The 27,986-nt window shown below is 46.0% G+C and overlaps 1 protein-coding gene across 2 annotated transcripts; it reads right to left on the bottom strand.

The window, feature by feature from the left end:
- Positions 1–781: 781 nt before the first annotated feature.
- vax2 (ventral anterior homeobox 2) lies at positions 782–26,455 on the bottom strand. 2 transcript variants are annotated; one of them, XM_043688671.2, is made up of 4 exons: positions 26,278–26,455; positions 25,640–25,896; positions 16,591–16,778; positions 782–2,177 (listed from the first exon to the last, which is right to left on the bottom strand). In XM_043688671.2, exons 2-4 carry the CDS (start codon positions 25,806–25,808, stop codon positions 1,725–1,727), a joined length of 810 nt encoding a protein of 269 aa, XP_043544606.2. In that variant the 5' UTR covers positions 25,809–25,896; positions 26,278–26,455; the 3' UTR covers positions 782–1,724. The 2 variants fall into 2 exon arrangements, with proteins under 2 accessions (XP_043544606.2, XP_043544520.2); XM_043688585.2 differs by lacking the exon at positions 26,278–26,455 and having other exon boundaries at positions 784–2,177; positions 25,640–26,254.
- Between the last annotated feature and the right edge of the window lie 1,531 nt (positions 26,456–27,986).

The following is a 27,986-nucleotide window of genomic DNA, read 5'->3' as shown; positions in this document are numbered from 1 at the left end:
AAGGATTACAGTGAGGATTGATGGATACATTTAAGAGACAGAGGGATGCTTTGATTCTGGACTACAGTGAGAAAGATTTGAGGGACATAACGAGGAGAGATTGAGGAATTTATTTGGAAGGATTGAGGAATATGGAAAAGAAGGAGTGAGTGACTTGATGAACAGGACTGGATGAAAGATGATGTTGACCTAACCTCCTCCCTTCCCAGTGTCCAGATCTCCGAATGTGCTTGTCAAAATTATTTCTTCCATTGAAGATAATCTTCATCTCTTTGCCTGTAGCCTCATCCGGGAAGTGCATCCACAGCCCCCCCCTCTTATAAAACAGCAAGTATTAACATAAAGACCCGAAAATACTGTGAACATCTATGAGAATCCAAAATCAGAACCAGGCAGAATAAAATGAGAGGCTACAAATCTTTGTTGAATAAGTTATAATTTAATAAATGCTGTTAAGACTCTCAGTTTGAAGGTTGGGGGTGGGGGTAGATGAGACGTTTCCTGAACCACTGAGCCTGTTTTTGAAAGACACATTTGTTTCTGTTCAAAGTCAGCTCTTTACCTTTTGACTGTGAAAGCATTTCCTTTGAGGATCAGTGAAGTACAGTCAGCAGTGACTGTGAAGTTACCTGATCCCGTGGGAGCACGGAGATAGAGAGAGAGACAGAGACACACAGCTGATATGTGTTTGGAGTGGTGTGAAGTGTAAAATGAAATGCAGACTCTCTTCAAACTGACCACCCCCCCCCCCCCCACTGCCTCCACCACCCAGGGACCAACAGGCCATAGAATGAGGTGAATTGTGACGAGGTACTGCCCCCCATTGGCTTGGACAGGTAAGGCACTGTCTGTTCTGAGTCTCTCAGACTGGAGAGAGCACTGATCCCCACTCTATTGTCTCCATTTGTATTGGAGTCTCAATAGATAGGGAAGGCTGGTGGGAGTGGGGACAGAATGCTGAGAGACATCGGTCAGTTTTCACCCCATCACTCATGGTCATTATCCACTGACTGTAGAACTAGTGTCTGTCTTGCTTTGGCCTGTGTTGGGTGAAATGTGTATGGGATATACAGGTGAGGTTGGACCCATTAGTAACGAATGCTCCGAAGCATCCCCCACCCCCAAGCCCTGTGGCCTTTTCCTCACATCATGTCTGCTGTCCCCTCACCGATTGGTACAGAAGGTCCACAACTCCACTGACTTTGCAGAATGCAACAACCAGGGTGGGGGAAATGTTCACTACATCACCTTGTTGCCTTTCCGAATCTCTGAATGCCTACATTGCCCGATGTCTCAGGGATTAAAAGGACTGAGGGTCAGGATGTGGGAGGAGTGGGGGGGGGGTGGTGAGTGGGTCAGGCCATGGTCTATGAGTTAGTGTCCCACACACAGTGAGTCAGAAACCAGACTGAAACCATCCAACCAAGAGCAACATGGTGGGTTTAGCCTCCATTGATTGGACAATGGGTGACCTGACCCATGACCTGTGAACTGTAGGGTGTCAGCTCCTGGTTGTTGCCAAGAGAATGATTTGTCAGATTTTATTTGGTTCTCCTTGTCTCTCTTTTTCTGTGTTGTGTTGGGGTGTGGTGGGGGAGGGGGAGGAAGCTGCATCAGAATCACCATCACATCAACTGAACATTGGCACGACTCAAGCACAAGATGCAATAGGAATGTGTTGAGAGAATCTCTTTTCTTTCCCCCCTCCCTCTCTCTCTGTCTGTCTACGAACTTGGCCTTTTGTCTGTGGCACTGTCTTGTCTCTCAGTTCGTGCGTAAGGCTCGAAGGCTGACATACCGATCCCGTAGCTGGAGGAGAGCTCAAGAGTGGTGCCTAGTGGTGGGCACGTGAAGCACGGAGAAGTAACTTGCTGGCAGTGGGGGGAGCCGGTAGTCTGGGGAGGGGTGGAGAGGCTGAGAGAGGCAGCGGTCATTCCAGGAGAACTGCTGCTGGAGGAGACCAGGCCACAGTTGTCAACCGCTGGAGATCCATGAGGAGTGGCTCCTTGAATGACCAAACTGGGAGCGGGAGGAATGGACAACAATCTCCCCTGTTCCAGAAGTCTCAGGATGTTACAGGTGGCGATGGATTCTGAGGCACTGGATGGACGACTGTCACAGTCTTTACTCTGGTCCTTTTTCTGCTTCGTGCGTCTGTTCTGGAACCAGACCTTGACCTAGAACACAAAGACAGAATGGAATTGAATCAATCAATGGGGGGGGGGGGGGGGGGGGCATAAACATCAACTTGCATTTTCTGCAGCAGCTATACTTCAGGAGCAGCCCCAGGTCTTTGATTAGACAAAATGGTTGGTTTAGTGTCAAAGGAGGAGGTAGCAGGATACAGGTGACCAACATTTTGGTCAAGGATGTAAATGTTAAGGAGCATCATCATGTATGAAAGTGTGGGACAGAAATGAAGAGGTTCAGGGAGGGCCTGGAGACTGTAGATACTGGGCCAACTGATGGCACCATTACCATTGGTAATAAAATGGGCAAGGCATTTCTTGGAAATGTTAGGCAGGACGCGATTATAAGACCATAACATACTGAAACAGAAGCAGCCCAGTGAGTCTACTCTGCCAATCACTGAGATCATGGCTGATCCTTAACTCCACTTTCCTGCCTATTCCCCATAACCCTTCATCCCCAAACTGATAGAGAGAATTACAATCTCAGCCTTAAATATACAACCCAGCTTCGACAGCTCTCTGTGCTAAAGAATCCCACAGACTCACTCCCCTCTAAGAGAAGAAATTCCTCTTCGTTCATGGCTCAAATGGGTGACCACATTATTCTGAGATTATACCCTCTGGTCCTACACTCTCCGACATGAGGAGACAACGTTTCCTCACTGACTCTGTAAAGTCCCCCAAGAAGCTTATGTTTCAATAAAGTCACTTCCCATACTTTGAAATTCCAAAGAGTACAGGCCCAATCCACTCAATGTCTCCTCATAAGACAGTTTCTTCACAGTCTACTGAACCTCCTCTGGTCTGCCTCCAATGCTGATATGTCTTTCATTAAATAAGGGACCCAAAACTGCTCACAGTATTCTAGCAGTGGGGCTGTCCTTGTATAGTTTGAGCAAAACCTCCTTACATTTAGGGTCCATTCCCTTTGAAATAAAGGACAACATTCCAATTACCTTAACTATTACCCCTGAACTTGGATGTTAGCTTTTTGTGATTCATACACGAGGGACTCCCAGATCTCTCTTTGCTGAAGCTTTCTGCAGTCTTTATCCATTTAAATAATATTCAGCTCCTCCATTCTTCCTGCCAAAGGACATATCTTAACATGACCCTACGTTATATTCCATCTGCTAATGTTTACCCACTCACTTAACCTCTCTATACCCCTCTGCAGACTCTTTGTAACATCTTCACCGGTTATTTTCCCACCTATTTTAGTGTCACCCACAAACTTGGCTACACTTTCTTCATTCAAGATGTTAATATATGGTAAATTACCAGGTTTTTGTGGTGCTCCATTAGCTACAGGGTGCCAGCCTGATAAGGCACCCCTTATTCCAACACTATTTTCTGTTAGTTAGCCAATCCTCTATCCATGCTAATGTGCTACCTCAACAGCATGGACTATTATCTTATTAAGTAGTGTAATGCGCAGTGCCTTATTAAATGCCTTCTGAGAATCCAAATATATTAAACCTACTGCTTCCTCTTTATCTATCCTGCATGTTACTTCCTCAAAAATTCTAGTATTTTTGTCCGAATGATTTCCCCTTTGTGCTGACTCTGTTTGACATTATTTTGTATCTCTAAGTGCTCTACTATTACAGCTTTTATAATAGATTCTAACATATTCTCAATACCACACATTAAGCTAACTGATTTACAGTTGCCTGTCATATGACTGCTTTCCCTTTTCAATAAAGGCATCACAGTGGCAGTTTTCCAATCCCTCTGGGACTTTTTCACAATCTAAGGATTCCTGGAAAATTTAACAAGTCTACCCATTATCTCTGATGCCCCTCCTTTTAATATCCCAGAACGCAGCCCATCAGGTCAGAGATAGAATTGCCTGAGGGCAAGAAAGCATTCGAACTGCAGGAGGACACATATTTTTCTCATTTTGGACTACCAAACTGAAATTCAACATTGACCGTTCTATTCCTGAAGAAGGGCTTATGCCCAAAACGTCGATTCTCCTGCTCCCTGGATGCTGCCTGACCTGCTGCGCTGTTCCAGCAACACATTTTCAGCTCTGATCTCCAGCATCTCCAGACCTCACTTTCTCCCCATTCTATGCTGAAAACCCAGGAGGCTTTGCAACTTTAAAAAGTACCATGTGCTACCTGTATCGTTGAGCTGTGCAATACAATGCTGTTTTATTAGAAGTGGTAGGAGCAGTATCAAGAACATTTTGAGCTGAGGAGTCTGCCCTCTGATTGGTTGAGGTTCACGTTGTTGAAAAGCTGTTAAATGCTCAGAGAGGAAGAAACGTCCAGATCCTGTAGTCGGAAAGCACTCATCCCTCTCTCTCTCTCTCTCTCTCTCTCCTCCTTGTGGGAAAAGGACAGAAAAAAGTAAAGAAACCTGAAAGAAAAGAATTCTAAAACAAGAGGAGACCTACGTCCACCTGATCATCCTCTGAATCAAAGAAAGACTGTCATCCTATGGAGAACAATGTGCCATCACTGTTAAGATCAAAAGGACTGAGAAAATGACTTTTCACTTTGTGGTTTGGACTTTGTTTCTTCAGGTGTTTTGTTTATCCTGTCAATATTTTTTTCCACCCAGACTATACGCACTGAACCATTTGCCTCTTGGCTGTTTTAATCATGGCTGGGTGCGTGTGTGACTTTGGTGTTCTGAATGGGTACTATTTAATTTGCATAAATTTGTATTCTCCTTTTCACTGTTCTTGTGAAAGCAAAAGTGTGACAATAAATAGAGTTGGTTTACCTATAAAACCTGAAAAAATTGTTTTTCTTCTCAATACAGAGGCTACATGAGCAGGTCAGAGGCTAGGAATACTGCAGCAAGTAACTCACCTCCTGATTCCCCAAAGCCTGTCCACCATCTACAAGGCACAAGTCATAGAGATAAGAAAGTAGGAGGTGTAGGCCATTCGGCCCCTTTGAGTTTGCTTTTCCATTCGGTATGATCATGGATGATTCTCTCTCTCTCAACAACATATTCCCTCTTTTTCCTCATACCCTCCTGACGCATACAAAATGTAAAATGTTACCTCTTTCTTGAATATATTCAGTGTTTTGGTCTCCACGGCCTTCTGTGGTTGAGAATTCCACATGTTCACTAGCCTTTCAAGAAATCTTTCCCCATCAAAATTCAAAATGGTAGACCCTCCAATCCTAAACTGTGCCCCTGGTCTAGGGTCCCCAAGCAGAGAAAACTTCCTGCCTGCATGAAGTGTGTCCAATCCTGTTAGAATTTAATATACTTCAATCCAATCCCATCTGATCCTTCTAAACTCTCGCCAATACACCTCCATTCAAACAAATCTCTCTTCATAGGATAGTCCTGTCATCCCTGCTATCAGCCTAGCGACCATCTACTGCACTCCAACTATGGTAAGTACATCCTTCCTTGGGGAGGGAGACCAGCATTGCTCAGTATACTCCAGCTGTGATCTCACCAGTACCCTATATAACTGCAGTAAGCCATCCCTGCTTCTGAACTCAAACCCTCTTGCAATGAAGGTCAGTGTACCATTTCCCTTCCTCATTGCTTGCTGAACCCATCTGTCTACTTCCATTGGCTGGTGTACAAGGACACCCAGATCCCTTCGTACATTCACACTTCCCAATCTCTTACCATTTAAACAATATTCTACCTTCCTGTTTATCACACGAAAGTGTATAATTTCACATTTCTCCACATTGTACCTGCCATGTGTTTGAGGAGAAAGTGAGGACTGCAGATGCTGGAGATCAGAGCTGAAAATGTGTTGTTGGAAAAGCACAGCAGGTCAGGCAGCATCCAGGGAACAGGAGAATCGACGTTTCGGGCATAAGCCCTTCTTCCTGAATGATTTGTTATCACATAAATTTTACAGGGAGAAAAATAGGTGTCTAAATCACCTCGACGTCTGCTTACATCCACCTCACGACTCACCGGCCCAGCTCGTTTGGTTTTCTCCCCCAAGTCAGGAATGTGATGGGATACACCCCCCTTGCCTGGATGGGTTCAGCTCTGACAACTCCGGGACAAAGCGGTGCCCTTGATTGGCCGGGCCCGTCCTGGGACAGGGAGATGTGCCTGATGCCCGAGGGCTTGGGGAGACGGGGTAATCCAGGGTTTATATCCTGTTTGGCCTGAAGGGCTGTAGGGCTGAAAGTCGGGCTGTTAGAAAAAAACAGTCAGTGCTCTTGGAAGGACAGCTCTGATTTGATTTGTGCAGTCAGAGTCACTGACAGTGACCGAGCTGCTGCTCCCCACCTTCAGGCAGTGTTTTAGTAGCTCCAATTTCTTTGAAAAGACCCCAAAAGCATCAAGGGAGCTACCCACCGGCCAGTGACAGCAACTCTTATTGGCAGACTCCCAGCAACCAACCTGGGCCCCTACTTGGTTTAAAATCTGGTCTGAAAATTGCCAATGTCTGTGGAATCATGTTAGAGCCAATGGGATGCTGTGTTGGGGCAAGCTGGGGGTATGATTATTATTATCACAAAATTAAACCTGCATTTCACAAAATGCTCTCTTAAATTTAAACCAGCCCCTTAATAGTCATCTAAATTTTCATCATGCACAATTCTAATGATACAAGGGGCAGAATCTCTGAGGGGCCAGAACAGCGTGGACTTTACTTAGATTAGATTAGATTAGATTAGATTAGATTACTTACAGTGTGGAAACAGGCCCTTCGGCCCAACAAGTCCACACCGCCCCGCCGAAGCGCAACCCACCCATACCCCTACATTTACCCCTTACCTAACACTATGGGCAATTTAGCCTGGCCAATTCACCTGACCTGCACATCTTTGGACTGTGGGAGGAAACCGGAGCACCCGGAGGAAACCCACGCAGACACGGGGAGAACGTGCAAACTCCACACAGTCAGTCGCCTGAGGCAGGACTTATGGCAGAAAATGTAGCAGAATCACATCGGGGTCTGGCAAGGTCTATCCTGAAGTCAGGAACAACTTGAAGAGAATGAAGAGAACAAAGAACAGTGTGGCACAGGAACATTCCTGAAGAAGGGCTTTTGCCCGAAACGAAGACTCTCCTGCTCCTCGGATGCTGCCTGACCTGCTGCGCAGCACACTCTCGACTCTGATCTCCAGCATCTGCAGTCCTCACTTTCTCCTAACACAGGAACTGGCCCGTCAGCCCACCAATTCTGATGCCTTTCTAAACTAAAGATTTTTTACCTCCACGTGCTCCACATTTCTCTATTCCCTGCCTATTCATGTATATGTCAAAATGCCTGTTAAATGTTGTATCTGCTCCTTGGATGCTGCCTGACCTGCTGTGCTTTACCAGCAACACAATCTCAACTCTGACCTCCAGCATCTGCAGACCTCACTGTCTCCCAGTACCGTCTCCACCACCTCCTTTGACAGGCACTTACTACCCTCTGTGTAAAAAAACATGCCTCACACATCTCCTTTAAACTTTTCCGTTTTTACCCAGTAGTAGTTGACATTTCCATTCTGTGAAAAAAATCCATCCTATCTGCACCTCATAGTTTTGTAAACTTCAATCAGGTCGCCCCCTCAGCTTCTGACATTCAAATGAAAACAAACCAAGTTTATCCAATCTCTCCTCATAAGGTAATACCCTCCATCCTGGTAAACCTTATCAGGGCCCTTTCCAAAGTCTCCACATCCTTCTGGTAGTATAATGACCAGAACTGTATGCAATATTCCAAATGTGGCCTAATTAAAGTTCTATAAAGCTGCAATTATAATAACTTGCCAATTTTTATACTATATGCCCCAACCAATTCTGTGTCCTACGATCCTGCTCAACAGCTACCTGATGAAGGAGTTGGGAGTGATGGTCAGTGAGTGTGTGGGGAGTGATGGTCAGTGTGTGTGTGTGGGGAGTGATGGTCAGTGTGTGTGTGTGTGGGGAGTGATGGTCAGTGTGTGTGGAGGGTGATGGTCAGTATGTGTGTGGGGAGTGATGGTCAGTGTGTGTGTGTGGGGAGTGATGGTCAGTGTGTGTGTGTGGGGAGTGATGGTCAGTGTGTGTGGAGGGTGATGGTCAGTATGTGTGTGGGGAGTGATGGTCAGTGTGAAAGCTAGTATTTCCAAATAAACCCATTCTGATGCCTTTCTAAACCATTGGACTATAACCTGGTGTTGTGTGATTTTTAAATTTGTCCACCCCACTCCAATATTGGCCCCTCCACATCATGACAACCGATGAAGTCAAGCATGCCACATTCCTTCTTGACCATCTTATCCTTTGGTTTTGCTACTTCCAGGGAACTGTGGACCTGTACACCCACATCCCTCAGCCTGTTGATACTATGAATGGTTTTGTCATTTACTGTACGCTTCCCTCCTGCATTAGATGTTGCACAATGCATCGCCTCACATTTGTCCGGATTGAACTCCACCTGCGATTTCTCTGCCCAAGTCTCCAGTCTATCTGTATCCTTTAGCAATCCTCCTCACTATCCACAGCTCCCTCAGACTTCGTGTCATCTGCAAACGTACAAATCAGACACCTGCATTCTCCTCCAGACTACTTATCTATACTACAATCAACAGGAGTACCAGCACTGATTCCTGCAGAACAACACTGGCCACAGATCTCCAGTTTGAAACACTCCCTTCACCCCTCTCTCTGTCAATGACCTAGCCAGTTCTGTATCCACCTTACCAGCTCACTGTGGATCTCATGTGAGGTCACCTTCCGTATCAGCCTGCCAAGAGGGACCTTGTCAAAGGCCTTGCTAAAGTCCATGTAGACAACAGCCACTTTCCTGCTATCATCAACTCATTACAACTTGTAGCTAAGTTCTGGGCGTTGAGATGAAATTCACACTAGGCAGGGATGAGAAGGATTACTGCTTCTTAATGACCTGATTAATTGCAGATCCTGCCTCATTAATACACCCAGCCACCTCTGCTGACTCCTCAGAGGGGAATACTGAGGGGCCTCTGGATGGTTCCTCCTTGGGCTGGGTACCTCTTGCCCTATCTCCTTGTGAGACAGGGCCATGTGCCAAGCTCCCAATTCCCTTTCACCATGCTCTTTGGTCCTGAGGACCAATGGCTGGTGCAATGAAGAGGGCACCTCTCCAGCAGACCCTGGGCCATAAACCTGGATTTCTACAGTAATGCCTATGGATGAGGAACCTGATGTCAGGTACCATTCCACACACCCCCAAAAAGATTCTGACGGGCTTTGAGAGGGCAGATGCTAAGACATTGCCTCTGGTATCTGGAGAAACTAAAATACAGGGGCACAGTCTCAGGACAAGGGACTGATAAGTTGGAAGGTTTTTGTTTGTCTATATGTATCATTTTAAAGTGAAAGTGACAGCCTCTCTCTTCCTCTCGTCTTGGTTCACTCCACTGAAATCGTTACCAGACTCGGTTCGACTAATCCTCTTGAGGGATTTGAACACATTTCTAGTGATGGACAAATCATTCAGATAATTTTCAAGGACCCATTCTGATACATGGTTCTTAAGAGCAGGAGAGGACTGGTTTCCATTCCCTGCATGTTTGGTGTGGGTCACCTTCTTCAGGTTGGGTTCTATCTTCAACCAGCTTTATCACAAACTCTAAGTGCCTGCACTGCAGCTGTTATTCAACAGCATTTAGTTAGCATCCATTTCCTTTTGCAGGGCACGCCTTTCTACCTGATGGTCAACATGTGTGGTCTGCTGTGTGCGGACTTGTCTTAGACTGCAATGTACCTTCACAACAACACATCTGTTGATCTCAGAGTTGCCAATAATGATGCAATGTTCAAAGCTTTTCACATCTCCTCATGTACTGAGGCAGTCCATGTTCAAAAGCAACAAGACCTCAATAAAATCCAGGCTTGGGCTGACAAGTGGCAAGTAACATACATGCTGCACAAATGCCAGGCAAACACCATCTCCAATAAGAGACAATCTAACCACTTCAATAGGGTTACCATCTTTGAATCCCATATTATCAATATCTTTGGAGTTACCATTGACCAGAAACTCAACTGGACCCACCACATAAACACGATGGCTACCAGAGCAGGTCAGAGACTGGGAATACTGCAGTCCTGACTCTCTAAAGACAGGTCAGAGGCTGGGAATACTGTAGTGAGCAACTCACCTCCTGACTCCCCAAAGCCTGTCCACCATCTACAAGGCACAAGTCAGGAGGGTGATGGAATACTCCCCAGTTACCTGGATGGGGGCAGCTCCAACGATACTCCAGAAGCTTGACACCATCCAGGACAAAGCAGCCCAGCATCATATCCACAAGCATCCACTCCCTCCACCACTGATGCTCAGTAGAAGCAGTGTGTACCATCTACAAGATGCACCACAGGAATTCCCCAAAGATCCTTAGACAGTACTTTCCAAACCCATGACTACTTCCACCTAGAAGGACAAGGGCAGTAGATACATGGGAACACTGTAGTGATTGTTACAAGGTCAGCCCGATGAACATCACAAAAAATGAGCTCCCTGACTGGGGCTGTTAATTGGTCCAATCAGGGAGCCCTGCCTGACAGGTAAGAACAGGAGTGTCAGACATATTGTTCACTCTGAGAGCTGCCTCTGAGGGAGCTGGATCAGTGCCAAGTTCTCTCCATGTGCAAATAAAGGGTGACTTGGTGACAGGATACTAGCTTCGGTGAAGTTATTCCAAACACTCCCTGAGAGTTCCCCTCCAACCCACTCACCACCCTGAATTGGAAATATGTCACTTTTCATTCGGTGTCACTGGGTCAAAATCCAGGAATTCCCTCCAGAAGGGCATTGTGGATCAACATGGACTGCAGAGGTTCAGGAAGGCAGCTCATGCCCACCTTTGAGAGTGATTAAGGATGGGAAATAGATGATGGCGCAGCCAGCAATGTCCATGACTCATAAGAGATCAAAAACAAAGGTACGTGTAACCCTAAACGTGCCTCTGAATTGAAAAATTGAGACCAGCTCCTAATGTGACAAAAGCCCTAAGTGTCCATTTATTAATGGAAAAACGAAACACCAAGTCAAGGAATAAATGAGTATTTTGGCTCCACAATAATGGGGCTATCTTTACACACCACTTTAACCCATAGTCCATGGATCCACAGTAAGATAGACCAGCAACACAACATCCCAAGATTAAAGCCAATAAAATGTGCACAAAGAAAAATATCTACAAAATACAGTGAGTTGTGAATATTTGCCAATATTTGCCAAGAAATTAAAAAGAGTGAAGCCATCAAAATACAACAAAAGCCCAAAGATGTAGAATGAACCACATAAAACATAACAAGTCCTGCAAAATATAATAATATAATAAACATAAGAATGTGACAAAGATGTAAGAAATCAAAGATAACTCTAAATACCTCAACCTTTCAAAAGAGTCCAATGTTAAATTCAACAAGATGTATGAAACACAACGCAAAATGATTGACAGAATTGTATAACCGTTACCAAATGGTTACAACAGAAATCAAATGCTAGAAAATAAACAAATCCAACAATCCACGAACAAAACCTGCCAAAATATCACCAAGTCAAAGAAATGAACCCTACCTGAGGAAATAGAGTAGCCATCCCCAAGAGAGATCATAAACCTTTAAAAATATGACTGCCAGTGAAATAAGAGGAAGGCAGTAAGATGGTGATGGAGTAGGGGCTCTGAGGCCCAGGCTTGTCTGCTCCATCCACTTTCCGTTCTCTATTTCTTTTCCTCCATTTTCTCATTTTTTTGCTCTTTATCCCCTCTTTTATCTCACTTCCCTCTTGTTTAAGAGCAAGGTTGCAGCGATGACAATGACAGCAGCAAGTGGGCCCAGTGCAGACTTGAGTGGGCGCGGGCGCTATCTCATGGTAGTGTCGGAGATGAGTTAGGGGTCCTGGTAGCTTTGGTACTGACGAGGGGGTTCTAGTGCAGATTCAAGGAAACGGTGACGGAGGGGAGTTTGGACCCAGTACCAGACGCAGAGGCATCAGCAGCGGTTACACTGGCGAGGTGGGCCTGAAACAGACTCATCTCAGTGGCAGCGGAGTAGAGTTTGGATCAGTGCGGTACCTGGCAGAACCAGTGAAGTCTGCATTGGCAAGGTCGATTGAGGACTCATGGTGGTAAGAGCATTGGGGGAGGCATGGAGGAGGTGTAGTCACCTAATGAGAGCTTGCTGAGCACACTATAGTTTTCTCATCTTTCAAATTACCTCATCAAAAACTTATATTAAAACATTTTGAAACATGAATGACCAGATTCAGGGCATGGTATATGCAATAGGCAAACAGAGTTTTCTTTTTTATTTTCGAAACAAAAACTCTTTAAAATGTACAACTACTATAAAATACCACATTCAAAAATAAAAATACGAACAAATTAAAATCACCAAAAACAAAACAAACAAGTGTAATCTAACATATCATAAAAATATTTATTTTTTAAAAAATTGAAAGCAACACAATTGATAAAACAGAACTTGAGCATTGCTTGAAAATATTTTAAAACTTGTCAATGCTCTTCCAGTTAGCAGGATAATTTGAAAGAATCCTAAATCAGTATTCTTATCCATAGTCCTGATGCGTGCAGGTTAAACAAAAACTTTTACAATGTCTATCTTTTCACAATAAGACTAATTCAACAAAATACACCTGACCAGACATGGTGCTCCCAACCAGATACTGTTCCCCCGACTGGGCACTGTCCCCATGGCCAGACACCATCCCCATGACCAGGCACCATCCACATGGCCAGACACCAGCCCCATGACCGGGCACTGTCCACCCCAACCGGGCACCATGCCCTTGACTGGGCACTATCCCCCCTGACTGGGCACCATGCTCCTGACTGGGCACTGTCCCCCCTGACCGGGCACCATGCCCCTGACCGGACATCATGCCCAAGACCAGGCACCATGCCCCTGACTCGGCATTATGCCCCTGGCCAGGCACTATGCCCCTGACTGGGCACCATGCCCCTTGACCGGTCACCATGCCCCGACTAGGCACTGTCCCCCTGATTGGGCACAATGCCCCTGACTGGGCACCATGCCCCAACTTGGCACTGTCCCCCCTGACCGGGCATCATGTCGCTGACTGGGCACCCTGCCCCTGACTGGGCACTGTCCCCCCTGACTGGGCACCATACCCTAGACCGGGCACCATGCCCTTGACTGGGCACTGTGCACCCGACTGGACACCATGTCCCTGGCCGGGCACCATGCCCCTGACTGGGGCACTGTCCCCCCTGACTGGGCACCATGCCCTTGACTGGGCACTTTCCCCCCTGACCGGGCACCATGCCCCAGACAGGGCACCATGCCCCTGACTAGGCATCATCACCTTGTCCAGGCACTTTCCCCACAACCAGGCACCATGCCCCTGACTGAACACTGTCTCCCTGACCGGGCACAGTCCCTCCCGACCAAGCACCGATCCCCCTAACCAGGCACTATCCCCCCCCCCGACCGGTCACCATCCCCCCCAACCAGGCACAGTCCCATCGACCTGACACCGTTCCCCCGACCTGACAATGGTCCTGTGGTATTACCACTAGGCTATTCAAATTCTTGGACCTGGGTTCAAATCCTGTCCTGGCAGACAGTTTGAGTTCACAGCTGGAATTTAATCAAAGAATCTGGAATTAAGGGTCTAATGTTGACCATGAAACCACTGTCAAATTTTTGGGAAACCCATCTGGTTCACTACTGTCCTGGCTTGGTCTGGCCTCTGTGTGACTCCAAACCTGCAACGATGGTGGACTCCCACCTGCTCTCTGGGCAATTAGAGATGGGCAATTAATGTTGCCTTAGCCCACATCCTCTTGAGTGAAAAAACTCAAATCAGACGCATCACTCCCAAACTAGGCACATTATTCCCAACTGGACACAATATACATCGTGTATATTCAGAAACTATTCAGTCCCTCAAACCTGCTACATGGGAACAGAAAGGATTATTCATCCCCTCAACTCTGTTGCAGAAGAATGGAACAAAAGGGTCATCATCCTCAATCCTATATCTGTCACTTTGTTCCATATTCCCCAGGGTCCTGAACCAGCCAAAATAAAGAGATTTCTGCCAATGGGGGTAGCTGGCAGGAGGGTGACAAAGACTCTACATTCTCAGGAGAACCGAACAAAAGTTTCACATCTTTTTATTTGTTCATTCTTGAATGGCATGTGGGCATCGCTGGCGCAGCCAGTGTTTATTATTTATTTATTTATTGCCCAGCACCAGCTGCCCGAGCGAAGGTGGGGGTGAACCAAAGCCCCAGCTTCTGCACACGCTCTGTAATCTTTTCCCCAGACCATGACTTTTGCACCTCTTCATCCTTTCAAACACCTCAACGAGTTTAAAAGGAGTTGCTGAGTATTGAGCTTGGGTAGTGACCATACGCATACCCTTATCGGAATATCTCTGGGCACACAGCAGGTGCACCAATTTGCTTTGGCCCCAGCCTTGTTAGCCAAGACATGGGTACAATTCCCTTACTCTGCTCCTTTAAAATAATTCCACAGGCTCTTATACATTCACCTAAGAAGACAGATGAAACCTTAGTTTAACATCAAATCCAAACAACAAAACCTGCTGACAGTGCAGCACTCCCTCAACACTGCACTGGAACGGAGAGGTTTGTATTCAAGCCTCTGGAGTGAATTAACAAACCCACCAGCCTCTCACTCAGTTGATGATCCACCACTGGCAACTTAGATCATGTTCTCCAATTCCATGACTGTTTGTATCTACACATCTTGCGTTCAGCATGTACACGGGCAGACGTTGATTTTAGATTGCATGCGTTTGTGCTTACTTGGACAAATTGCCAGTCAAATAGCCAGAACTGTACTGGAAACAAAAAATGCTGGAGATCACAGCAGGTCAAGTAGCATCCATGGAGAGAGCGAGCATGCTAACATTTCAAGTCTAGATGATCTTCATCAGAGCAGACGTCAACTCTGAAGAAGAGCCACCTACACTTGTCATGTTAGCCTGCTCTCCCCCTAAGGATGCTGCCTGGCTCTCTGTGACCTCAAGCAGTTTTTAGTTTTCAGTACAGATTCCAGCACAAAAGTCATTTGCTCCTAGCTAGAACTGCAAGAAAGACTTTTTTTGTTTTCACAACCTCTAATCTTCCTCAAAGGCTTTGCAGCCAATTCAGAACTTATTTAGTCACTAATGAGTTTTGAGAAGATTTGTAGCTCAAGATGAATGCTGGATGTAAGTTTGCTCACTGAGCTGGAAGGATTGTTTTCAGACGTTTCATCACCATACTAGGTGACATCTTCAGTGAGCCTCCGGATGAAGCCCTGGTGGTGTAGCCCACTTTTTATTTATATTTCACATTTCACATAAATAGAAAATGGGCAACACCACCAGGGCTCCATTTGGAGGCTCACTGAAGACGTTATCTAATACGGTGATGAAACTTCTGAAGACAAACCTTTCACCTCAGTTAGTCACTAATGTAATAAAGTAAACCAACAAATAATTTGTGCACAGCGTCAAATCTCCTTCCTACATCTATTCTCTAAGGGGAACAGTCCCAGCTTCTCTGGTCTATCCACATAACTGAAGTTCCTCATTCCTGGAGTCAATTATGTAAACAAAACACATCTGTATCCTTTCCAATGCCTTGACATCATTCCAAAAATGTATTGCCCAAGATTGAAATCATTGCATAGAAAATATAGAAACATAGAAAATAGGTGTGGGAGTAGGTGATTCGGCCCTTTGAGCTTAGCCCACCATGCAATCTCAGTATCCCATTCTGGCCCTCTCCCCATACCCCTTGATCCCTTTAGTTGCAAGGTCCATGTCCAGCTCCCTCTTGAAAATATCTAATAAACTGGCCCCAAAAAATTTCCTGTGGGAGAGAATTCCACTGGTTTGCAACTCTCTGAGGGAAGAAATTCTTCCCCATCTCAGTCCTGGATGGGAATTACCGCTTCTTCTCAGACTGTGGTCCCTCGTTCTGGACTTCCCCAGCATCGGGAACATTCTTCCCACATCTAGCCTGTCCAGGCCCATCAGGATTTTACATGTTTCTATGAGATCCCCCCTTTCCAATCTTTCCTCATATCTCAGTTAAGTTTCAGTCAATGTTTATTTAATGCAGGCTTTGTGCCTGAAATTGTCTGAAAATGATGTTTGAAGGCTGGATAGTCTGGAACCAGAGAGCAGTGTAAGGAGCAGGACATTAAGACTGAGATGAAGAGGAAATTCTTCTCCCAAGGGATTGTAGAGTCTTTAATTCTTAGCCCCAGTGGAAGTTCAGTCATTGAGTATGTATGACACAGAGACCTCTGCATTGTGAAGATATGGTGATAGCCCATGGAGAGTGGTGCTAAGCTACAAGCCTGGAAGGTATCTTAATGAGATGTGGAATCACTGTCTTCCGGCTGCTCTCTTTGCTCTGGGAACAGACTGGATGTACCAGAGTGAGCAGCCACCCCACCTCCATCCCCGCCCCAGTACCTGGGTCTCGGAGAGATTGAGCTGCCTGGCCAAGTCGGTGCGCTCCCTGCCCACCACGTACTGACAGCGCTGAAACTCCAGCTCCAGGCGGTAAAGCTGCTCCGCCGTGAAGGAGGTCCGTGTCCGCTTTGGCCGGTCCAGGTCCAAGCCCCTCGGCAGAACGATCTCACGGATGGTCCCTTTAGCATCTAGCGAGAAAGATGGGTTAACACAGTAATGTGGAAAGTATCAATCTCTCTCTCTCTTCTTCGCGAACACCATAGAACCCCGACAGTGTGGAAGCAGGCCATTCGGCCCAGCAGGTCCACACTGTCCCTCCAAAGAGATGTGTCACCCAGACACGTCCCATGGCCAATTCACCTAACCTCTTTGGATTGTGGGAGGAAACTGGAGCAAACCCACACAGACACGGGGAGAATGTGCAAACTCCACACAGACAGTCGCCCAAGGCTGGAATCGAACCCAGGTTCCTGGGGCTGTGAGGCAGCAGGGCTAACCACTGAGCCACCGTGCTGTCACCCATTGGCTCTTCTCTCGTTCTATTTTAATCAAAATTCAAAGCTTTATTTCATATTTAAAGTTTCTACTTTTATTTAATGCAACTTTTTTCTTTCTCTCTTCAATGATTCTATATTCTATCCGTCTTCACATTATCTGTTCACGCTTGAATTCTCAATTTCTTTATTTTTCGCTCTTTCCTTCCATATTTCACATCGCAATTTATTTCTCTTGTACAAAAAAATTAATCTATTTCTTTCCTCCAGCTTGCTCGACCACAGAAAAATTCCAAAACTTTCTGAACAAACCCGAGTCCCAATTACTGTCAGAAAAGCAATGGGGGGAGAGAGAGAAAAGGAGATGGAACAGGAAAGCGCGATAAGGAGGCAGAATGGCAGAGAGAGAGAGGAATAAGAGTGAATGAGAGAGAAACAGAGAGGTAGAATGGGAGAGAGAGAAAGAGATGGAGTGAGAGAGAAATATATAGACAGAATGAGAGAGAGAGAGATGGAATGAGAGTTAAATAAAGAGGCAGGTTGGGTGGGGGTCTGGGGAGAGATTGATGGAATGAGAGACAGGAATAAAGGGCATAGAGTCATAGAGATGTACAGCATGGAAACAGACCCAATCTAGTCCCACTTGCCAGCACCCGGCCCATATCCCTCCAAACCCTTCCTATTCATATACCCATCCAGATGAGCATGAGAAAGTAGTAAATGTCAGTGACCCACAAGCCATGAGTGAATACAATTCTTTTAAAGTGTAGAGGTAGAGACACAGTATGAGAAATAGTAATAAAAAGATAGAATAGAGAGAGATAGGATGGTCCGAGAAATAAAGAGACGGACAGACAGAATTACTAGAGGTGCAGAGATGAAATAGATAGACTGAGAGGGATGTAGGGTGGAGAGGCAGAGTCAGGGTGGAGGGAAGGATAGAGAGCTAGACAGCGACTCTTAGATAGGCACATGGAAGTTAGTGCAATAAAGGGTATGTCGGTCAGTCTGATCTTAGGGTAGGATAAAAGGCCGGCACAACGTCGAGTGCCGAAGAACTGTGCCAGGTTCTGTGTGCTAACAGAGAGACAGCTAGAATCCAGCGAGAAAGAGTCAAAATGGAGAGAGGTGCTGAGCCAGGATAGAGAAACAGAACGGAGTGGAGAACAGAAAGGATGGAGACAGAGAGAGTGAGGAGAAATGATAGAGAGAGAATGAAATGGAGACAGTGCAGAGGAATGCAAAATGTGAAAAAAAGATAGAGAGAAAGGGAGGAAGTGTGAGAGAGGTATAAAGAGGAAAATAGAGGGGAGGACAGAGAACGATGGAGGTGTAATGTGGGGGAAAGTGAGATTCTCCGAGGGGAGGGGAGGTAGAGCCAGAGAGAGAGAAAGAGAGAGCCCCTGGGGTGCAGAGAGTAGCGGGCCGTCAGTACCCACTGCTCAGCTCGGTGAAGGGCGGGGTACATGAAACTGAACGGAGCAATTCTCACCAGGTTCAGGAACAGATCCCTGTCCTAGACCTGACAGCCGGCCAGGCACACCCTGTGTGTGTGTGTGTGTGTGTGTGAGACGTTTCGTGTGTGCTTGTCTGTGAAGTGTTTGCGTGCGTATGGGTGTGTGGGTTTGTGTGTGTATGTGTGTGTGTGTGCGCGCGTTAACAACGAGCAGGAGACACGGAGTGAAAGAGCATCAGACCAATGTCCAGCAGAAGTTGAAAATGGGGTTGGGGAGCAGACCTGGAGTGGGTAGTCCCCTTAAACCAATTATCAAACTACCCCAGGATGGCCCTTGGAGACACCATGGGGACTGCAAAACACCAGTCATTCCTTCCCTTGCTGCTGATGTAGCCGAGAGTGCTGATATGTGCGCCGTTGTCGGTGCCCATTTCCCGATCGAGTCAATATTACAGCGGGGTTTGACCCAGGACTTGGAGGAGCCGGTATTGGACCGGAGTGGACAGAGTTAAAAATCACACAACACCAGGTTATAGTCCAACAGGTTTATTTGGAAGCACTAGCTTTCGGAGCGCTGCTCCTTCATTAGTGGTTGTGTGATGAAGGAGCAGCGCTCTGAATGCTAGTGCTTCCAAATAAACCTGTTGGACTACAACCTGGTGTTGTGTGATTTTTAACTGTATCAAGGAGAGCTCACACACTCAGCACACTCTGTCTGCTGGTCAAAGTGACTGCACGTAGGGTTTGGAGAAGCTGGGAGCCTGAACTGCTGTGCTCTTCCAGCACCACTAATCCAAAACCTGGTTTCCAGCATCTGCAGTCATTGTTTTTACCTCGCCCTTATACTCAATCCGAAGGCAGATGACTGTTCCTATGTGACATGGTTAGAATCACAGGATTATAACGGTGCACAGAGAGATCGTTCGGCCAATCGGCTCTGCGCTAGCAAATAACTAAATAAATTAAACCGAAAGATCTGCGGGTGCTGTAAATCTGAGGAAGGGTCACTCGACTCGAAACGTTAACTCTGATTTCTCTCCACAGGTGCTGCCAAACCTGCTGAGCTTTTCCAGCCATTTCTGTTTTCGTCACAAAATGAATCGGTTTGACTTTGAGCCATTGAGCGGTCTCCCAGTCTGCTCATTGTAACTGTGTTTTAAATGTCTCTGTGGGGAAAGGGGAGGGGGAGCAGGAGTAGAGAGGGAGGGAGGGAGGGGAGGGAGGGAGGAGGTGGTTTCTGGATTTTTCGACACCCAGTCAGAAGGTCGGGCAAGTCAACGGAAAGCAAGTTAAAAGACCGCTCGGCGTTACTGAGCTCCGGCCTTCAGGTGAGAGAACTTGGAGCTGGCCAGAGGGAGAGAATGACAGCATCTTATTGAACTCAACTGTCTCCCTGAAATCATCGAGATTCGGAATACTGACTGTTTTATCTGATGGCAAACTGTATCTTGTCCCCTATAAACAGGACACACGGAATTTCTCATCTCTGCCTATCAGAACCTTTGGACGGTTTTAAGCTGGCTGTTTTACATTTTAAATTCCTAGTCTTTCATTTATTTAAAGGTAGTGACGCCGCGTTTTTGCTAAAGGTGCAAGATAACAGGAAATATTTTCGGTGCAAATATATTTGATTTAACATTACAAATGACAGTGCCATTCAAGTAAATAGTAAAGAGAGTCAGAGAGTCTTATAGCACGGAAACAGACCCTCCGGTCCAACCAGTCCATGCCCAAATATAAACCCAAACTAAACTAGTCCCACTGGCCTGCTCCTGGCCCAGATCCCTCCAAACATTTTCTATTCATGTATCCATCCAACTGTACCTGATTCCACCACTTCCTCAGGAAATTCATTCCACACGCGAAACAAGAGGTAAAACAATTGCATCTTTTTTTAAATCTCTCTCCTCTCACCTTGAAAATGTGTCCGCCACTCTTGAAATTCACAATTTTAGGGAAAAGACAACTCCCATTAACTCCATCAGTATACCTCATTATTTCATAAACTTCTATCAGGTCGCCTCTCAATCTCCTACGCTCCAAAAAAAAAGCCCCAGCCTTTCTTTACAACTCAAACCATCCACACCCGGCAACGTCCTGGTAAATCTCTTCTGAACCCCTCTCCACTTTAATAATCTCCTTCCTATAAAGGAGTGACCAAAACTGGGCACAGTATTCCAGAACAGGCCTCATCGATGTCCTGTACAATCTCAACATAACGGCCCAACTCCTATACTCAAAGTTTAACAATACAGAAAGGATGGTGGGGAATAGACAAAGAGTAGGGTGGGCAGACAAACATATTCACACACACTCTCACTCACACACACATTCACACACACACGCATTCACACACACACACACTCACACACATTCACACACACACGCATTCACACACACACACACACACTCACTCACACACACACATATTCACACACACACTCTCACTCACACATGGTGAGAAGTTGCGTTTTTAATTTTAAAAAAATTTAGAGAGATGGATCTGAAATTTGAGACGTGATTTTTTTCCCCAGGGTCCGGAGGTGGGGTGAGGGAGGGAGGGAGAGAGGGGCAGGTTATTTTATTTAAAATATCTTTAGGCTATAAATATCTAGAGCAGCCTGTCATCTCTCTCTCTATCTTAAAGCTGCTCTCCAGTTAAGGCAGGGATGAACAGGGACTTACTGACCTGTGTTTGACCTCCGTCTAGCCTCCAGTTTAAACTTCGACAGACCAAGGATTGTACAGAGTGTGTGTGCGCGCGAGTGTGTATGAGTCTGTGTGTGTGTCTGCTTGTGTGTGAGTGTGAGTCTGTGCTTGTGTGTGTGAATGTGCGTGCGTGTATGAATGTATGTGTAAGTGAGTGTGTGTGTGTGAATGCGTGTGTGTGTGTGTGAATGTGTGTGTGAGTGAGAGTGTGTGTGAATATGTTTGTGTGTTTGTGTGTGTGAATGTGAACGTGTGTGTGAATGTGTGTTTGTGTGTGTTAGTGTGTGAATATGTGTGTGAATGTGTGTGTGTGTGAGTTTTGAGTTTGTGTGTGAATGTGTGTGTGTTTGTGTGTATGAATGTGTGTTTGTGTGTGTAAGTGAGTGAGTGTGTGTGTGAATGTGTGTGTGAGTGTGTGTGTGTGGGAAGGGGGTCTATCTAACATTGGGGCGGCCCCTGTCTCTCAATGACCAGATCCCCTCTCACACTCCTGCTCTTGTACAATCTTTGCCAATGACACTATCACAGAGCACTCCCATTGTCCCATTCTCTGGGGGGGGGGGGTGGGGGGGAAATTCCTCTTGCTGCAGATAAAAGCCCAATCCCCCGTGTCCCGCCTGCAACTTCATCGCAAATACCGACCGGCGAAATCAAGGGGTTCCGGATCCCAGGATCCCACACTCAGCTCATTTCAACCAATCAGGAGGAAACCATCCAGGGTCACTCAGTGGGTCCCAGGAACAGGGGTAGGCCATTCAGCCCCTCGAGTCTGTTCTACCGTTTAATGCAACCCTGGCTGATCTGTGCTCAAACTCCACATTCCTGCCTTATCCCTTTGCTTAACAAAAAATTATCTCAGATTTAAAATTAACAACCGATCCAGCCCCCATGGCCGTTTGTGGAAGAGAGTTAAACCTCTCCCACCTTTGGGGTGTAAAAGTGCTCCCGAACATTTCTCCTGTACGCTCTGGCCCTAAATCTCAGTCTATTTTCCCCGGTTCTAGAGTCTCCAACCAGTGGGAATAGTTTATCTTCATCCATCCTGTGTTTTCCTGTTAATATCTTCAAGACTTCGATCAGATCACCCCTTAACCTTCTAAATTCTAAAACAAAAGGCCTAATTTATATAATCTCCCATCATAACTTAACCCCCGAAGTCCAGGTAACTCTACCCCTTCCAATACCAATATATCCTTCCCAAGGAACTCCCTGGGAGGTGTTTCTATGAGGTTCCCCTCAGATAATACGGCCGCATCTGCCTGTGATAAGCCGTTTATTTCAGAGAGACAAGTGAACGAAGGTTAATCTTACTTGTGTCGTTCGTTACCAATTTCAATATCATTTATAAATATAAGAAATTGCGGGGCTTCCGTCTGGAATATACCGGATATAATTAGGTTAACGCATCTTTTTTTCAGTTTAAAAATCTTTTTGTCTGTTCAATGTGGGCGTTGTAGACCGTAACTAAGGACTATGTATGTATGTGTGTGTACAATGTTGTCTAAAGTGCATTTAAATTAAACCAACATTTCAACCCGGGCCAGAACAGGTGTCAAGAAAGAATTTTTTTAAAAATACAGGCAAACATAAAAACTGGAGAGCGTGAGGAAATCGCGCGCTCCTTGCAATATTGCCAGCAAGGCTTTAGACCAGAGCAGGGATTAACTGCTCAGACAAGCTGGGGGCTTTAAAGAGTCGAGAAAATAAATGTAAAAATATCGCGGTGCCAGGGTTGAGAAACGAAGACACAAAGAGGAGAGGCAGAGAAAAAGTAGGGAAGAGACGGAGAGAAAGGCAAAAGACAGGGAGGGGGCGCAGAGAGACAGAGACAGGCAGAGAGAGAGAGAAACCGAGAAAAGACAGAGGCAGAGGAGACAGACACAGAGACAGAGAGGGAGATACACACAGAGACAGACAGGCAGATACACACAGAGACAGGGAGGGAGATACACACAGAGACAGACAGGCAGATACACACAGAGACAGGGAGGGAGGTACACACAGAGACAGGGAGGGAGGTACACACAGAGACAGACAGTGAGATACACATAGAGACAGACAGGGAGATACACACAGAGACAGAGAGATACACACAGAGACAGGGAGGGAGGTACACACAGAGACAGACAGTGAGATACACACAGAGACAGACAGTGAGATACACACAGAGACAGGGAGGGAGATACACACAGAGACAGAGAGATACACATAGAGACAGGGAGGGAGATACACACAGACAGAGAGTGAGGTTTTCATGGAGACAGAGTGAGATACACGGAGAGACAGAAGGGAGATACACACAGAGACAGAGAGGGAGATACACACAGAGACAGAGAGAGATACACAGAGAGACAGAGAGGGAAATACACACGGAGACAGACAGGGAAATACACATAGAGACAGAGAGGGAGATACACACAGAGACAGACAGAGAGATACACACAGAGGCAGACAGGGAAATACACATAGAGACAGAGAGGGAGATACACACAGAGACAGACAGGGAAATACATACAGAGACAGACAGAGAGATACACACAGAGACAGAGAGGGAAATACACACGGAGACAGAGAGGGAGGTACACAGAGAGGCAGAGAGGGAAATACACAGAGACAGACAGGGAAATACACATAGAGACAGAGAGGGAGATACACACAGAGACAGAGAGGGAGATACACACGGAGACAGAGAGGGAGATACACACAGAGACAGAGAGAGATACACAGAGAGACAGAGAGGGAAATACACACGGAGACAGACAGGGATATACACATAGAGACAGAGAGGGAGATACTCACGGAGACAGAGGGAGATACACACGGAGACAGAGAGGGAGATGCTCACGGAGACAGAGAGGGCGATATACACAGAGACAGACAGAGAGATACACAGAGACAGACAGGGAGATACACACAGAGATGGAGAAACAGACAGAGCGATAGAAAGACAGAGAGAGGGGCAGAAAGACAGTAAGGACAAGACAGAGAAAAAGACAGGCACAGAGAGAGGCAAAGACAGACAGAAAGACAGAGAAAGAGAGACAAACTCAGAGGAAGAAAGAGACAGAAACAAAGGGATACAGAGAGAGACAGATAGGAGAAAGAGAGAGAGAGGAACTGGTCTGTAACAAAGAGAGTAGAGTTGTGGTATAATGTCCCCATTAAAAACGCACATTCCAAGTCCCGTTAGCTCCCTCACCACAACATTTCCAATTCACGGACTCGGTGATAGCTTACTTTAACGGAACATTATCAGACGATGTCCCGATTACCCGCGAATCTCGCTCCCATCGAACTGAATTGTTTATGTGCCGCGTTGTGGAAATGTGTGCTTCGTTTTTTTTTAAAAGCAAGAGAAACTATTGTGATAAATCCTCAATCCTTAAATACAACACACGCCCCGGCAAATCGGGCCCTGTGTGTGGGAACCCTGGGCCGAAATTCATTTTGAGACAAAGTTTAACTGAATATATGTGCGCGCCGCTGATTGCTCGCCGACATTCAAATAGTTTTTTTTTAAATGTCGTGTTAAAATTATGTTTACATGGAAGTGGGACTGTTCTGTGCTGATAAATCACACCCCATCTAAACATTAATCAACTCTACAGCAGCCAGCTCACTGACAGTACAATTCTAAACTTCACAACCATTGTAAAAGAACAGGGGCCTTCGGTATAATTCGTTTCCACCATATGTATATTAAAATAAAATTGCAGACGGTCAACAGAAAAGACCAGCAATCAAAAGCCACATTAGAACGGGTTAGATAAAAAGAATGGATGGGGTGTGGGGGTCTGGGAATCCCAGTCTGTGTAAACGAGAACTGATGGCGAAATTATTGAGAATCACCTCAAGTTTATCGATGACGGAGGGTGTGGGGAGATGAAAACAGACTCAAATGGGAGAGCAGTTGAAGCTAAACCGCACTTCGTGTGAAAATGGGTTGGTTTGACTCGAATGACCTTAATTTTTTTTAAAAAAAAGTCTTTTTTTAAAAAAAACATCAATTCAGCTCAACCTTCAATCGGAATGAAGCGAGGGGAGTGTGCCAGGTCCCCCTGGACATTTCTCCATCCCTCGCTGGGTATTTTTGTTTTGGTGTGTTGTGGGGTAGGGGAATCCTGATAAAATCTGTCCGAATTGGGAACTGCAAATACAATCGTTTCCACTCAAAGTTGAAATCAGCCCTCCCCGTAATTATCGCTGTGAACGCGCTAAGACTTTATGCAGAAAAGAAATACACAGTTCTGATTTTAATTTCGAAATTCTATCATTTCCGAGTTTCTCGTTCTCGATTTCTCTATCGCCTTGTGTTTGTTTCCTTTTACTTTTGGTTTCTGGAAGTTTTTATTTGTTAAAATGCGAAGATTTTTCGCCCAGTTCCACTTACCTCGGACCAGGATCCTCCTGCAATAATCCGGATCCCCCGGAGAGAGTATCGCTTCTCCTTGGGACTTGGGGGTCGAGGCGGATGTACTGCCCGGGTCTGTCCCTCTCTCCCCGGCCTGGGCTTCGCTCCTGGTCGCCTCCCCTCCTCGCTGACTGCCTCCATCGCTCATGCTGTCGGCCCCCGGGGCAAGCGCTCACTCAAGTTCCCGGCTCTTGAACGGCGCCCGCCGGTCCCGATTCACGGGGACCCGCGCCCTTCTGAAAGGGAAGAGCGATCACAACCAGCCGTCTCATCCGGAGCTCAGCCCCACCGTCTCGCCTACGTCCGGGACCTTCCTGGAGAGTGTCCCCCCGACCCTCTGAGACAACATGAAGACACAGGAGGCCGCGGGAAGGCCAAGCACTCCTCTAACCCCCCACCCACCCCCCCCCCCCCCAAACGCTGCCAGGAACCGGGGAGGTGAGCCTGGAGTTGAAGGCGGGAGTGACTTGTCTTTCGCTACACGCACCGTTTGGTTATCCAAAGTTACCAGGGAATCAGTCCAGGAAGGGGGTAGGGTTGGTGGTGTCGGCGGGGGGGGGGGGGGGGGGGGATGTGAGAGGGTCACCTCTCAGTTAGCAGAAGCCCCTCTCCCTCACCTGGTCGCCCCCTCGTCCTTTCTGCAACAGGAAATCATCGCCAGGCAGAAAACCAGAAGGGTCCAAATTCTTCAATGTACATCCCAGCGTCAGTCAGGCCAGATAACTCCCCCAACCCCAAACCCTGCGCCTCGTCCCTGAACTCTCAGGGAATGCAGTGGATTCTGGAGGAGGGGAGGGAGACCCAGAGGAAGGGGGGTGGCTGGATTTGGTTGGGGGGGGGGGGGGTTCTTAAAATTCTCTGCCAAGGTCACGTAATTTCCTGTCTGCTCGTTGATTGGTAAGAAGAGTCAGTTTAACACCAGCTTTAGTGAACATGGGGGTGAATGTCCCACTAACCCCCCCGCTCCACCTCCTTGTATTGAACGGGGATGGGGGGGAGAGGGGGGGGGAGAGAGAGAGGGGCAGAGAGAGAAATGTGAAATAATTGCTCTTTGAAACACCGAGAAGCTCAGTCAGTGCCCTGCATTCTGTCCAAAAAACACTGGCATGAGTTTGGAACTGAATAAGTGTGTACGCGTTTCTGTCTAGATGCAACAATAAGAGTGTATTCTGTGTCTGTAAAAAAGATCAAGAATATATGTAAGTACATGAATAAAAATATAAAAAGCGTATGTGTAGATATGTTAACAAAAATATGTACAGTGTTTATACAAATGCATTAACAAGAATATCAACGATATATGTGTAAATGCGCATGAAAAATATTAAAGTATATGAGTTGATACAATGATAAGAACATAATATATGTGTAGACACCGTTAACAAGAATATATACATGTTTATGTAAATACATGAACCAGAGTGTGCAGATACAATTATAAGCATAGATTGTATTGTTCTGACTCGTTAACACGAATATATTGCAATGTGTGTAACTGTATTAATGATAACATATAAAGTATTATGTGAACATACATTAAAATGCATAAACTATATGTTCTGACATTAACACGAATATATACTATATATTAAGAGCAAATGAGTTATATTTTAAAAACAATTAGAATATATGCGACATCTGTCTTGATACATTAATATGAATATATAAAGCGCACACGCAAACTTTAACAAGAATGAATCGAGTGTATGTTTAGATCCGATAATAAGAACATTAGGTTTATGTTTCAGCGTGTAGACTTCAGTCGATAATGTATGCGTTTGTTAGGGTAGCTCCAGCTTCTTTAGGTATTTTTGCATATAGTATATGTGTCAGTATATGAGCAAGAATACTTGTAGTATTCGTCCAAATACACTCATTACAATGTATAGAACTTGTATAGGTACATGAGTAAATTCTTGCACACAGTATGTGTAGGTATATGGATAAACATGTACAGGGTATATGTAGGTATATGGATAAACATGTACACAGTATATGCAAGTACAGTGATGAGACTGTATTTAGGATATGTGTGTGTGTGTGTATACTGTGTGGTCTGACTGAGTTCAGGAAATCACTGAGACCTTATGAAAGTCGCGGTCAGTCTCTGAAATACACTTTGACTGGGAGGTGGGGTGGGGGAGGAGGAAGGGTTGTCAATGGGAGCACGGCCACGAGGGGGTCAATAATCCCGCCTCCAGCTGTGAAGTAGGGGGTTGGGGGAGATGTGTTTTTTTTTATTTGCGGGAGATCAATTGCTGGCAGCGGTGACGGGACGCTGTGTGAGAATCTAATTTCAGACACCAGCCGCGCTCCAGGGGTAAAC

The sequence above is a fragment of the Chiloscyllium plagiosum genome, unplaced genomic scaffold (assembly GCF_037043375.1).
Source record: "Chiloscyllium plagiosum isolate Xiang-an unplaced genomic scaffold, Cpla_swu_hap1 HiC_scaffold_1, whole genome shotgun sequence".
NCBI classification, from domain to species: domain Eukaryota; kingdom Metazoa; phylum Chordata; class Chondrichthyes; order Orectolobiformes; family Hemiscylliidae; genus Chiloscyllium; species Chiloscyllium plagiosum.
The sequence above is the reverse complement of the archived record's forward strand: the minus strand, read 5'-3'. Positions and strand labels throughout refer to the sequence as shown.

What these genes read in the sequence shown, in the direction of transcription:
- vax2 (XM_043688671.2), bottom strand. Translation starts at nt 25,808, where the DNA reads ATGAGCGATGGAGGCAGTCAGCGAGGAGGGGAGGCGACCAGGAGCGAA. An exon ending in CAGGAGGATCCTGGTCCGAG is followed by an intron (nt 16,779 to 25,639) that starts GTAAGTGGAACT and finishes CTTTCTCGCTAG; the next exon opens with ATGCTAAAGGGACCATCCGT. An exon ending in TCAATCTCTCCGAGACCCAG is followed by an intron (nt 2,178 to 16,590) that starts GTACTGGGGCGG and finishes TTTGTGTTCTAG; the next exon opens with GTCAAGGTCTGGTTCCAGAA.